Genomic DNA, 13,280 nt, shown 5'->3' on the forward strand with positions numbered 1-13,280 from the left:
GTCGGCTGACGATGCAGGAAGCAGTCAAACCAAAGCATTACACGTAGAGTGAGGTGGGACTCTCCAGATGGTTCGCTTGACAGAGAAGCAAGCATGAGACCCAGGGAGGGAACATCACGGCTGGATACTGGAATGTCTATGCTCAAGTACCTCAAGGGCTAGAGGAAAGACGGTTTTAAGCTTCAGGAATTAAAAAAGAAATAGATGTTTTAATAAATACTATTTTTAAAGTCTGTGGCCATTCTTGTGTTTCTGCTCAGACAGCAAGCACATGCCACCCCTGAAGCCACTGCAGGAGCTGAGGGGGGCGAATGCAGCTGGTAGTGCTGGCTGTGGGGCTGTCCAAGGACGGGGTCTGTCCATCTGCTAGAAGACTGCTCTGTGCTCCAGGCAGCCAGCCCTGGAACACTGTGCCATCAGGCAGACCCCCGACGATCTTGCCTCCCCGAGAGTCATTCTCACGTTCACACACCACATCCCGACTAGGCGCTGCCTGGTGTGAGAAAAACAACTAGCTGTCATGTGGGCTGCAAAGCATCTTCTCCCCCTGAGGGCAGCAGCAAAAACTACATCGAAACCACTTTTTAATTTGCAGTGAGAACCATAACAAAGTAAGTGACACTTTCAGTATTGACCAGTGCAACCCCCCAGCTCAGCAGCTAAGTGCAAGGCTGCTCCATGTCGCGAAGCGGGTGGGGGGTAATGTTTCCGGGGTCCGGCGCGGTCTTGCTGATGGAGCCTCACGGATCCAGTTCCACGTCCTGAGCAGCTAAGCCTCCCTCCCCGGCAGCACTGCTACCAGGAGCACTTCCATGGGTCGTTGGCAAGCTCTCGGTTTGATACGCTGGTAATATGCGTGAGGGCTTTTAAAAAATGTCTGCTCTCGAGCTGGTTAGACTAAGCATTTCAACATTCTTCACGGCCAAGTCACAGAAGGTGGCACTTTCTCCACCTGAAGTTTTTTTTTGTTTTTTTAAATTTAATAGACACGTGTCTAGTGCTTTTTACGTGCCAGGCAGTGTTCTAAGCACCTCACAATATTAACTCAATTAACCCTCACAACCCAGCAGAAACTCTTCGTCCTTGTTTTAGAGAAGAGGCAGCTGAGGCACAGAGAAATTAAATCATCACCCGGCTCACGAGTGGCAGAGCTGGGCCACAGCGCCAGGCAGGCTGGCCTGAGTCTGCTCCTCAGCACAGCTGAGCGTGGGGCTCACCGGGTAACTGGGCGAGGCCGTGAACGCAGACAGTGGGGGCTGAGAGGCCGGGGCCGGGTTTTACCACAACAGGGCAGAGATTCTGTTTCAGGAGATGTGGGCTGAGGCCCAGGAGCCTGGATTGTGACGAGCACCACTGCCCTTCTTCCCCCAGCCCAGTGATGGATGCCCCATGGTGGACAAGAGCCCAGGCTCCAGAATAGGCTGGTCAGGATCTGAATTCTCATTCTCCTGCTTCCTAGCTGTATAATCTCGGCCAAATTAATTGAACTCTCTAAGCCTCAGTCTCTCTATCAGAGGGGGTAAGTGTCTTCTGCAAGGGCTGCTGGAAATGAGAGTCTGTGTGAAGTGTTCAACAACAAAGTCCAGCCAACAGTGGTTTTGACCGCCTCCCAGCCCCACTTCCGGCACACAGGCTCACAAAGGATCTGCCTTCACAAGGGTGGGGTCGGGCCATCAGTATCCAGGATTCTCTCTCATAAACATTTTAAACCAGGGAATATTTTTATTAAAATTATTCTCCTTCTCTTGAAGACTGGTTGCATGGTCTTTGGAAAATCCGGAAATAAGTAAAATAACCACAGATGTTTTCTCACTACTCTTCTCTGCATTCAGCCTGGCCCCGAGTCCAGAGGGAATGGAAGCCGCTCTAAGTGAGGAATCAATCAGGGGTCATGATGAGCGACACCACAATGGAGGGACCCTCCCACCTCCTGCGCAGGGCTTCCCAGGGTGTAGAACCAAGCGTGCCAAGATGATACGGCCAGTTTCTCAGGTAACCACAGTACCTCAAGCCTTCCTGCGGCTAGGATGAGCTGGGACAGCAGAGGGGTGACCTTTCCTGAAAGCCTGAGCTCCAGGGTTGGGTGCAAAGGGAGTGTGGCACAGAGCTTTTGTGCCTGTTGAGCAACCCCAGTCTGTTCCAGCTCCTACCCTGACATTCCCAGAGAGGAGCACAGCCAGCTTTAGAACCAAATTTGGTTTCTCCCCAAAAGCTTGAGGCAAGTTTCATTGCAGACATTTATTTTAGTTTTTGTTAATTTCAAATATTCATTGACCTCTTTTATCAGATTTAAGGCAGAGAAAAGATACATGTCCCAGGACTGCAGGCAAGGCTGGTAACTGAACCAGGGTGTAGAGAGCAGAGTCCACCGGGCAGACCTCCCCGGAGGTGACATGTCCTGCTGCTGGTGCACAGTTGAGCATCGGGAGGCAGATTCAGTCTGACTTAGTTTAGAGAATAAAAAGCTTGGAAGAGGGCAGGATTCTTGTAGATGGCTGGTTGCAGGCCACCCACCAGCCCTTCCTCACAAGGGGACTCTGAGGCAGGACCCCAACGTTGTGAAGACAGGCTCACACTCCTCTCGGACCAGCCGGGCGGGGCACTCAGAAGTTGGCTAAGTCAGGTGTGTGCGCTGCCGTCCTCAGAATGCTCACCTTCACCTCGCCCCGTCTAGACACAGGGCTGGCTGTGCAAAATCATGCTTAGGGAAGGGTCAGTAGAGAAACCTCTGCACCAGTTTCCTGGGTCTTCATCCCAGCCAGTCAATGTCATCGTCTTCGTCATCGTCTCCAAAAAGGGGTGTTGGGGGTGGCCGTCCCTTCATGCTCTGACAAAACAGGAAAGAGCCGTCAGTCCTCACCTGTCCCTGCACCAGACAGCCTTCCTGCTTGTGTGAGATGAAGTGAACCAACACCTGCTCCCGACTCCAGGATGGGAAGGAGGGTGTTGGTTAGGGTTTTACGGAAAGGACTAAGCCTGTGGCCAGCAAACCTGAGCTTCCAGATAAAGCCGAGACAAGCAGGCAGAGAAGGGAAGCAATCTTCCAACACACAGAGAAGAAGACCAACACGGAGCTAGTTTCCTATTTATTTGTGAAACACGTGTATTGATTTGACAGGTTTCTTCTCATGCAGTGACATACATTTCACATGGGAAAAGAAGGTCGATGGGGGAAGAGATGGGAGTGGGAGGAAGAAAGAGAGAAGCAGAGCAGCCCTAAGGGGAGAGAGAAGATGCAAGAAAATGAAGAGAGGCTGGGAAGAATACAGCTCCATCTGAAGAAACGCTGTGGCCTATGATGGCCTGTCTGGTTCTGGACGTGACCCCACCACGTGAGACAGCTGAGTTCAGACGCTTGGCCAAATCACCCAGTGGCGAATCCAAGAGATGAAGAAAGCCCAGGAGCACGGGGCCACTGCCCCCAACACCCTTGATCTCACTGGTCCTTCCCTCACTCCCTTCACCCAGGTAGTAGGAAAAGGGAGATTAACAGTCGATGGAAGAAACTCTCCCCCACTTTTCATGACTTGAGCTCCTGGCCTTTTTCTTCTGGATTGGCAGGGAACAGGTCCCATGGGGGTAGCAGGGATTGATGCTGGAGAAAGGCACACACGGAGCATCCCCTGCTCTAAGCTACTCTGACCCAGGGTCAGTCTTCACAGGGCCAGCCAAACAGAATGCAGCGTGATGGGGTCACGGGTCCCTGGTACAGACCTTGTATCTCTCTCTGGGCATCAACTAAATGATCTTTAAACTCTGACTGTAATGAATTAAAAGGTGGCTCACTGCTTCTGTTTTATTCCAGCTAAAGTTCTGGCTCTGCATTTTACTAGCTTTATAACCTAGAGCATATTACTTAACCTTGCTGAGCCTCAGTCCTCTTTTCTACAAAATAGGATAAATTCCTCACTGGGTTAGTAGAGTATTAAATGAGAATGTCTGTGAGGTTCTTAGAGTATCCCAGAAACAGAAATGAACTCGATAGTATTCATATTAATACCAATAATATCCTGCTAACTAAACATTCCAACTACATTTAGGGCAGCCACTGGGGATACTCAATTAGCTTTTTGTTCTTATTTTTAAGTGCAGAATTCCTATTCAGAATTCTTGAATGAAAATTTAATTCTTGGGAAGAAAGGCCAACAGGAGGAAATGGCACCCCTCCCCCCAGAGGAGCGGAGGCAGGAGTCAAGGGCGTTGGTACATTCAAGCCCACTCCTTGCTCTGCCATAGCCATTTCCCCAACATTTTGGCAAAAGGCAAAATCCACTCTGGCGGACACATGAGGGGAGAAAAATGTGTCCCCAGTCACCTCACATTTCTGTCCCCAGGACAGGCTGAGCTTGAAGCTGATCTGTGTTCTCCACCCATGTTTTGCTCTGGTGTCATTTCCATCAGACCAGTCAAATGTCCTGGTGACAGTCTAACTCCACACATGGGGACAACAAATGCCAAGAATAGGGGCTCTGATCCAGGCTCTCTGAGCAAGCCGCCCTCCGGTCATCCGTCACTCAGGATCTTTGTAGAGCGAGGTCATGCTGTTGGTACTTAACCTATTTTCCGCCCAGGGTGTTGGGAGGACAAAACAAGGTAGCAGTTTGGAAAGCAGGCTGAGGACACGGAAAGGCCCAGAAACAGGTGATTTCAGAAAGAGCCTGGGGTTTCAGTCCTAGTTCTGCCACTAACTCCCTCTGTGGCTATAGGTAAATCATCTTTCTGAGCCTCCGTCTATGAATAAGGATAGAAGTCAAGAACTTCCAAGTCCCTTCTGATTGTAAGATAGACATAATCCCTGAGCAGATCTGAGGGAAGCCGAGGCCTCAGCATTCTAATGCAGGACTAAGCAGCCCAACTTCCTTCACTGAAAGTAGAAATCATTCCTGCATGGACAGAGATCGTGACCCTTTTTTAGGAATAAAGTGGTATCTGCCCATCCCCACCAAGCTTACAGAGCTGCCCCCTCCCTACCCCACGTCTGCTCCCACAGGGCGTCGCACAGAGAGCCCAGGGCACGGGACACCCACAGGCTCCACTCCTCTTCTCGGAGCCAGAGGGAAAGGGTGCCCGGGTGGTGGTGTGAGGACTGGGCAGTGCCTGGGATTTCCTTACCACCTCATCTTCATCCTCCTCCTCAGCCTGTGCTTTGGGCCTTGAAACTTTCAGAGCTGCCCCTTTAAATAGTTCATCTTCTTCATCCCCTGAGAGACTAAAGGAAAAAAATCAAGAAAATCAAGTCACAGAAAATGGTGCTATTCCTGTTCCTGTTCTAGGCCACAGGGCCCATGAGCTCTGGAGAAAAAAATCCAACAGCTCTGGTAATCACGCAGGGATTCCTCCCGCCTCCACCCATGCTGGCCTCCTAGCGCTTCTGACTCCCTCCATGACCTACAGCCAGAGTGATCTTTAACAACTAATATAACAATCAGGCCATGTCACTTTTTTGTTTAAATCCTTTTTTTTTTTTTTTTAAAGATTTTATTTATTTATGTATTTGACAGAGATCACAAGTAGGCAGAGAGGCAGGCAGAGAGAGAGGAGGAAGCAGGCTCCCTGCTGAGCAGAGAGCCCGATGCGGGCCTCGATCCCAGGACCCTGAGATCATGACCTGAGCTGAAGGCAGAGGCTTAACCCACTGAGCCACCCAGGCGCCCTGTTTAAATCCTTTTAATAAAGCTTTTCACAGTACCTAAAATCCAAACGTCTAAGAGTGACACAAAATCTCACAAGTCTTGTCCCTACTTCATTCTCCAATCTCAGGTTAACACCATTCTTCTACTTACTGTGCCTTCCTTAGTTCCTTAACTGTCATGTCCCCTCCCACCACAGGGCCTCTGCATGCGCTGTGCCTGCTTTCCGCAATCTCTTCCTCCCAAATCTCGGCACTGAAGGCTCCTTTCCATCCTTTGGGTCCCAGTTTAAACATTACCTTCTCAGAATCCTTCCCTAACCATTCTATCTTGAAGTAGTAGAACTCCCCTTTATTCTCTATTTTAATAATAGAGAATTTCTTTTTCTAAGCACTTTTTTACAGCATACATTTACTATGTATTTGTCTTCACTAGACTATACGCTCCTTATGAGCCCAATCCGCCTTGCCTTCCCCCCTACTGCAGTGCTGACCACAGAGCCTCTTACTTAGCAAATGTTTCTGAATAAATACAGGAATGAATGAATGAGTGAATCAGACAGTCCTTCTCTGAGGATGAGTTACCAGCCCTGGAAAAACCAGCGACAACCTCCACACCCAGCTGCCTTGTCCCGGGAACTCCTCTCAGTAAGACGTACCTGGTGCGCTGAGAACAGTGGTTGGGGCCACCTGCTGCTCCGACAGTTAGTGAACCTGCCTCTGTGTTTTCTAGCTCCTTAGGGGGAGCAGTGCAGTTAGGGACGCCCTCATCTTTCTTGAGCTCTGGAGGCTGAGGCTCTTCTCCTAGACTTCCAGGCCCCAAGGCCAATGGGTTCTCATTCGCGGAATGTGAAGTGAGAGACAGTCCCGTGGAGCTTTCTGGCTCCCCGACACAGGCATTTTCCAATGGGCTGGCGGCAAGTGTCTCTTCACACTCAGAGTCCACAAGCACGGGGCCTGGAGGCTTAGGGGGAATTGATGTTGGGGGCCCCAGCGGTCTCTGGGAGGGGATACAAGCCAGTTCAGGTGGGAGGGAATCATCTTTCATCTCTGAGAGCACCTCTGCTTCTGCAGGCTCCCCTTCCCTTCCCTGTACCTCATCCTGGGGAACAGGGAGGGCCTGAGGAGGCAGGGGGGCAGCCTCCTGGACTGCCTGCTCCGATGACACCAGCGAGGACTCTGGTGACTCCCTACTCAGGGGCGCTGGAGGTGGCCCAGAACTGGCCGACATCGAGTGCTCCCGGGACGGTATCTGGGGCTGCTCTTCTTCCTCCTCCTCCTCTTCATCATTGCTGTTCTGTCCCTTGTCTTGCTCATTCTGGTTTAACAGCTGAAGAGTCACCACCTGTTCAAAAGCCAAGGAGGAGGAAATGCTCACTGGCAGGAAAGCAGCAGGCACTCCCACTCCTCCGCTCCCCGACAGCACACCTGCTTGTGCAGGTCGAATGCCTGCTTCTTCCTCTCACCGGACGCTGCCCTCGGCTCTCCAGATCAAAGTCATCCCACTTATCCTGACTCTTGAGGCACAGTCTCAAATACCTTTTAAATTTAGGATCCCTTCGAAGGCCCTTAAGCCACAAGAGTCCTACTTCACGGCAACAATCGCCAGCCGTCCGTACCTTGATGGTGTTCATAATAGTCCCCAGCACGGCCCGGCCACTGTACGAGTCCTCCAGCTCAAACTCTCCCCGCAACGACTGGAACACCTGGTTCATGATCTTCTTGACCTGCGGGAAGACACGAGGAGAGCAAAACAAAATCTGTGCTGCCAGAATCAGGTGATTCATGCCGGAGAGGGGTTGGGAGGGCTGAAAGGAAGCCCCTGGGGCACCGAACCGCATGCCACAGTGGTCTGGACCCGGGACGCTGAAGGCGGTCACTGTGGAGAGGGTGATGTTAAGTAAGATGAGCCACTGGTGGAAGGGTTATCAAGGACAGGCAAGCTGCAGCCCATGTGCGTCGATGCCTCCTCGCACTGTGGCCACCAGGGGAGCCGCCGAGGGCTGTGAGGACCGGTGCTAGCAGATGCTGGGCACGCTCCTCACTGCGACAACTCGGAGACACTTCTCTTATCTGTCAAAGCCTCAGGACAGGGCCCTCTGGGATTTGTCACCGAAGTGATACGCTCCAACAAGCTCATTTTTACTGAAGTCAGATAAGTGGTGTATCACTAAAGTTAGAAAAAAGGCTACCAATATAACAAATTGGCCAAATTCTTCCTGAAGCCCTGACAGGCACATTTAATCCCTCGATATGACCTGGGTTGCTTCTTCGAAATGCCCACTCACCTTCTCTGACGGGTCAGCAGCAGCAGCCGCAACTCCAGACACGTGGGGCTTGGCCTCCAGGTCCTTGGTGTGCTGTTCATTTTGCTGTGTCAGGGCCTTGACTTGGGCCTGGAGGGCTAGACACTGCAAAACAAGACTGTGACTGTGGCCTTGGGAGCCTGGACCACCAGGTGAAAGCACACCAGGAAGACGAGAACCATCCTCAGCATCCAGTGTTAACATCAGGTAGATCTGCTGGTGTCCATACGCCCCCACCCACCCCAGGTCTGCTGACTCAGGGCATTCTTTTTCCTCATCCCTCAGTCTCAACTCAGAACTTTACCTCCTCTTCTCCACCGAGGTCTCTTGCCTTGTTCCTAATAAGGAACATCGTTCAAGAGCATGATGAAAAAAGGGGGGGCGTGTAAGTCCAGTGACACAGACATATGAACACCGGCCATTAGAAGCAGCCTATTCACCTTCAAGACTGCCTTCACCATCTCTGAGTCAAAGATCTTTAACCTGATACTATAAGGAAAGAAAGTCACCTCCAAAAATGGGGCTGTCATTCCATGACCCTAAACCATCTTTCATCTCTGTCACTTTCATGCCAGTGACCTAGCCAACCCAGGCCCCATCTCACCCCTGTGCGTTCTGCCGCCTTCTGCACGGCACTTCCCCTCCCCAATGCTACTGGTCCTTGGCTCTGCTCCCTCAGGCACTTCCTCCTCTGGGCCCCACAACACTTCATGCTTATCTCTGTTTCTCTCTGGCTCCCTCTCTTGACTGTGAGATACCTGAGGGCAGAGCTCTTTGTAAGCCCTTTCCCTAACACAGTATCTGAACTACCACTGGCACTCAATAAATATTCGCTTCATAAATGATCAAATAATGGAATTAAACACATTCCAGAACAATAGTGTTGCTTTTCCTTTTTCTAGGTCATGAACCTGTCTTTCCAAAATCGGTATGTGAAAGATTACTGATAAACTGGAGAGCTGAACAAGCGTGGTTTGCTTTTCAAGCTATTAACACCTTTCAGGTTCAGAAGGATTTACAAGACCCAACCTGTCTGCCTCAAATCACCTGGGCCGCCTAAGCTGCCTGGCCTGGGGGAACGCCCACCTTTTCCTGAAGGTGGAGCAGCTTCTGCTGGGTGGCCTCTCTCTGCGCGCACACTTCCTGGTACTGCTGTTGGTGCGCATCCTTGGCGGAGGCCAGCAACTGCTCACACCTGGCTTCCCACTGGGTCTGCAACTCCGCCTGTACCAGAGACAGCTGTCAAGATAACGTCATCAGCAGATCCTGGGGAGGAGGTATTTGCATCTAAGGAAGCCCATCTTTCCTAAGGCAAAAAGAATAAGCTAACAGCCCAGATTTAATAGGGACACAACTATTTGAAAGACCCTGATTACTTTGAAAGTAAATGTACTTTTTGAATATAGGTACGCAGAGGTCATCGGTGGCCAGGATTCTAAAAGCTACTCTAGCCAGAGAAAGAGGTGGTGAGTCACCTAGAGGAGAGGGCCATACTGTGATCTTTTCAGAGTCTGGGCCCTGAACGTCACAGGTTCAGGCGAAACAGTTTTGTCAAAATCCCCAGAGGAGACTAAACTGAGGGCACCAATTCACTCAACAGTCAGACACACAAGTATGAGTTTATGAATTTACAAGGAAAAAGGTTTCTGCCAAATGAACGAGAGATCCAGGTGGGTCCTGTCACCGTCTCTGGTCTCCTTGCCTGATTACCTAAATAAATCCCTTCTCCTCAAGGACAATAATGGGCCTGAAGGATGGTGTCTACTGGTTGAGGACTCTGGCCTTGGGATGTTTGAAATCCCCTTTTCTCAAAGACAATAAAATGCCTAAAGGCACATCCCCAAAGCGCTTCGGTTTCCCGTTACCTGCTCTGCAGCCGCCTGGTCTGTGGATACCCGAGCCTTTTTCAAGAGCTGTCGGAGCTTGTCCAGCTCCTCCTGGTAGGACTTGCGGATCTCGTCAATCTCCTCCTCAGCCTGGCAGCGCTCCTGAACAGACTTCTTTTTCCTTTCAGAGAGGTTCTTAGGAATAAGAGAACTATCATCAGCTCCAGCTGTTTCACAGAGGATAAACGCAGAAGATGGTGACAGTGGTGATAGTTTTTGACCTGGGTCCTTCTGGAAACAATTCAATGTTTAATTTTTCTTCTATTTTTAACACTCTTGGCTCCCGAGTGACAAAAATTGTGATACGAAGAAGGAAAACAAGAAGGTCTTTATCTACCATTGTATTAAGAGATGGGGAACATCTTAACAGTGGCCAGGGTACAAGGAAGTTGACACTTTCATACCTCCTAGTAGGAAACTAAACGGGTCTTTCTTTGGATGGCAATTTAGCAGTCCTGCAGAAGGATTCTTAAAAATACATCCAGAAATTCCACAAATTATCATTTATCTTAAGGAAGCAATAAATCATGTTCACAAAGACTGTGGTACAAGGATGGTCACTGTAGTGGTATCTATAACAATGAAAAACTAAAAACAGCCCCCCCCCAAATCAGAAGGAATTAGGTTTAAAAAAAAAAACAAAAACAAAAAACAACCCTGATAAAATCATAGAAAATACTGAAAATGTAGACCAAGTTTATCTCCTAAAAAGGCACTAGGCCACAAAAGCGTTACTAGAGAGTTTTATAGAAATCTCAGAAATAGTTTCTTTTCATATCTAAACTGTTCCAGAACAGAGAGAAGAAATATTCCCACTTTGTTCAATGGGGCTAGTTTAGGCTGACCTTAAAATTTTAACACAACAAAAGAGACTATAAATACTAAGTGATATTTATAACATCTATGAGTGACAAAGGAGTAATACCCTCAGTAATGTTTATAAATCAAACTAGTATTACAACAGGAAAGAGGACAAAGGACATTAAAAAGTGATCCAGCAATTCTAATTCAAGCAATTCATTTTATGGAAATGCTCACATGAATTTTCAAAAAAAGAATTATATAGTACAAGGGGATGTCCAGAGCAGCAATACCTGAAATTGTGAAAAAATAGAAACATAAATACCCATCAGTAGCTAGTTAAATAAGTTATGGTACAACCTTACAATAGACTAGACTACTGTGCTGCAGTTAAAAGGAATAAGAAATTTTTTTTTTTTTTTTTTTTTTAAGATTTTAGTGTTAAGCAATCTCTACACCCAATGTAGGGCTTGAGCTCACAACCCCAAGATAAGAGTCACACGTTCTACTGACTGAGCCAGCCAGGCATCCCAGAAAGTTCTCATTCTTACTAGTACAATGTCCACAATGTAAAAAAAAAAAAAAAAGCATTAAACATGATCTTATTATAGTTTAAAAATGATCAGTATACATATATGTATGCACAAGTATGTGTGTAGGTGTTTTATACACACAGAAAACAAACTGCACAGATAATCATACACTATAACTGTTATCTCTAATGCGTGAGATTAGAGAAGAAAAAAGATATTTTATTTTTTATTTAATACTTTTCTAAATTATTTGTATTTGTTACAATGAGCACATGCTACTGTAATTCTTTTTTTTTTTAGATTTATTTATTTATTTATTTGACACAGAGAGAGAGATCACAAGTAGGCAGAGCAGCAGGCAGAGACAGAGGAGAAGCAGGCTCCCCGCTGAGCAGAGAGCCCGACGCGGGGCTCGATCCCAGCACCCTGAGATCATGACCTGAGCCAAAGGCAGAGGCTTTAACCCACTGAGTCACCCAGGTGCCCCTGCTACTGTAATTCTTAAAAGGAAAGTAAAAATGTTATCAACAGTTAATGCTGGCTACTTGGGTCCAACAGAGAAACTTCGGGTGTGGAACTTACCTTTTCCAGAGATTCCTTCTCAGCTCGGAGATCAGCCAGCTCCTCCTCCAGGGACGTCACCTTGAGCTCCAGCTGTCTCCGGGTCTGCTTTTCACTTTTGAGTTTGGACTGAGCTTGCTCCGAGGCCTCCTGGAGTTCTGAGACAGGACGGCAGGGAGACTGGCTATGGAAACAGAACTGCAAGGGCTCCTGGCATCCCGGCTGCTCCCCCCACCATGCCCTGTGGCCTCTCGATGTGACCACATGCACGACGTCCCCGCACTCCCTTCAGCACTACCTCGCTGACCGGAGAAAGGGGGATCCGGTCCGAACCAACTCCACCACCAACCCATGTTCGTGTCTGTATGTGTGTCCCCTTCTCCACAAACAGAATGAAAAAGAAATGCTTCAAATCATCCAAAACCACCTTCGAAACGCATCACGCCACAATCCCTTTTCAGCCACCACCTCGACACACTGAATAGATCTTCACTGAGCATTAGTCCAGGCCCTGTCTCACCGCCTTGGTGGGACACTCCCATCCTTCTTGGTAGCTGGGACATTCTACCAAGAGTTTCCTTTTCAAACACCAAAAAATGCCCAAATAAAGCAACTGGAATATTTCTTAAAAAGGTAATGCATCAAAATGAACTTGGTATGGAAAACTTCTGAGGTTAACTGTCCTAGGACACCACAAAAGCAGAAAATAAGATACCTGTACAACATTCGAATCTAAGACTGTCCCCCAGGCGCACCCAGGTGATACTCTCTAACAGGGAGGGGGCTTATCCTCAAGGTATCACTCTACCGACTGACATCAGTGTTTTCAGCTCTTTCAGGCAAGCGAGCTTCGCTTCTTCCCCATTCTGCTGCCGCCCAGCTACACCCTGCCCCCTGGTCCCATCTGTGTCTTCCATGTTTGTTTCTATACACCATGGTGCGTGAACCAACGCGCTGGTCTTCACAGCTCTTCTATTCAAGTCCCTGTGTCTGGAGCAGCACTTTATGCCACGTACTGAACTCATGCTAACTTGGAGGAAAGGACTTCGCAGAGATGAGCAAGACGCCCACCCTTGTCCTCCAGAGGTTTGTATTCTAGAAGGAATACAGACATAGAAATAGTGCTGATTTGAGACTAACTAACTGATAATGGCCATAATCGTGTACTCAGAGGTAAAGGATTCTAAAGGCGATCAAATGTTCCAGAAAAAAACAGGGAAGTTTCTGAAAGAGATTTTGGAGAACTGGAGACAAATACTGGTGACAGTGGACACAGCAGGTCCAGAGAAGAGCACGGATAAAAGGTAAGACCAGAGCCGCAGGATGGGCTGAAGCTGCAGCTAGCTGGCCAGTATGTCCAGAGCCAAGATGAACTGAGCAACAGAAGCGGAAGTAAGCCAAGCTGGAGGGGCCTCAAGTGCCAGGCTGAAGGGCTGGAATTCATCCTCTAGGAAGGAGGTGGCTGCTACAGGAAGCGTTTCTTTCTTAAACATCCATTGAGTCACGAGTTAGAGGAACACAGTAAACTCTTCCAGGCCCCTGAGCCAAACACAAGTACCAAGAC

At 48.7% G+C, this 13,280-nt stretch overlaps 1 protein-coding gene across 2 annotated transcripts in view; it reads right to left on the bottom strand.

Moving 5' to 3' along the window:
* Positions 1-1,871: 1,871 nt before the first annotated feature.
* Positions 1,872-13,280, bottom strand: part of LOC111145685 (FK506 binding protein 15) — a 54,927-nt gene continuing 43,518 nt past the window's right edge. Inside the window, exons 21-28 of one of the 2 annotated variants that reach the window (XM_022500787.1) lie at positions 11,738-11,874; positions 9,801-9,956; positions 9,022-9,159; positions 7,918-8,040; positions 7,249-7,356; positions 6,289-6,974; positions 5,113-5,209; positions 1,872-2,827 (exon numbers count right to left, since the gene is read on the bottom strand). In XM_022500787.1, coding sequence (XP_022356495.1) covers positions 2,750-2,827; positions 5,113-5,209; positions 6,289-6,974; positions 7,249-7,356; positions 7,918-8,040; positions 9,022-9,159; positions 9,801-9,956; positions 11,738-11,874 — 1,523 coding nt within the window. In that variant the 3' untranslated portion in view covers positions 1,872-2,749. Of the gene's footprint in view, positions 2,828-5,112; positions 5,210-6,288; positions 6,975-7,248; positions 7,357-7,917; positions 8,041-9,021; positions 9,175-9,800; positions 9,957-11,737; positions 11,875-13,280 lie in introns of both variants that reach the window. The other variant, XM_022500786.1, reaches the window with a different exon arrangement.

This window comes from Enhydra lutris, unplaced genomic scaffold, assembly GCF_002288905.1.
Source record: "Enhydra lutris kenyoni isolate GAN:26980312 unplaced genomic scaffold, ASM228890v2 scaffoldscaffold13, whole genome shotgun sequence".
Classification (NCBI taxonomy): Eukaryota; Metazoa; Chordata; class Mammalia; order Carnivora; family Mustelidae; genus Enhydra; species Enhydra lutris.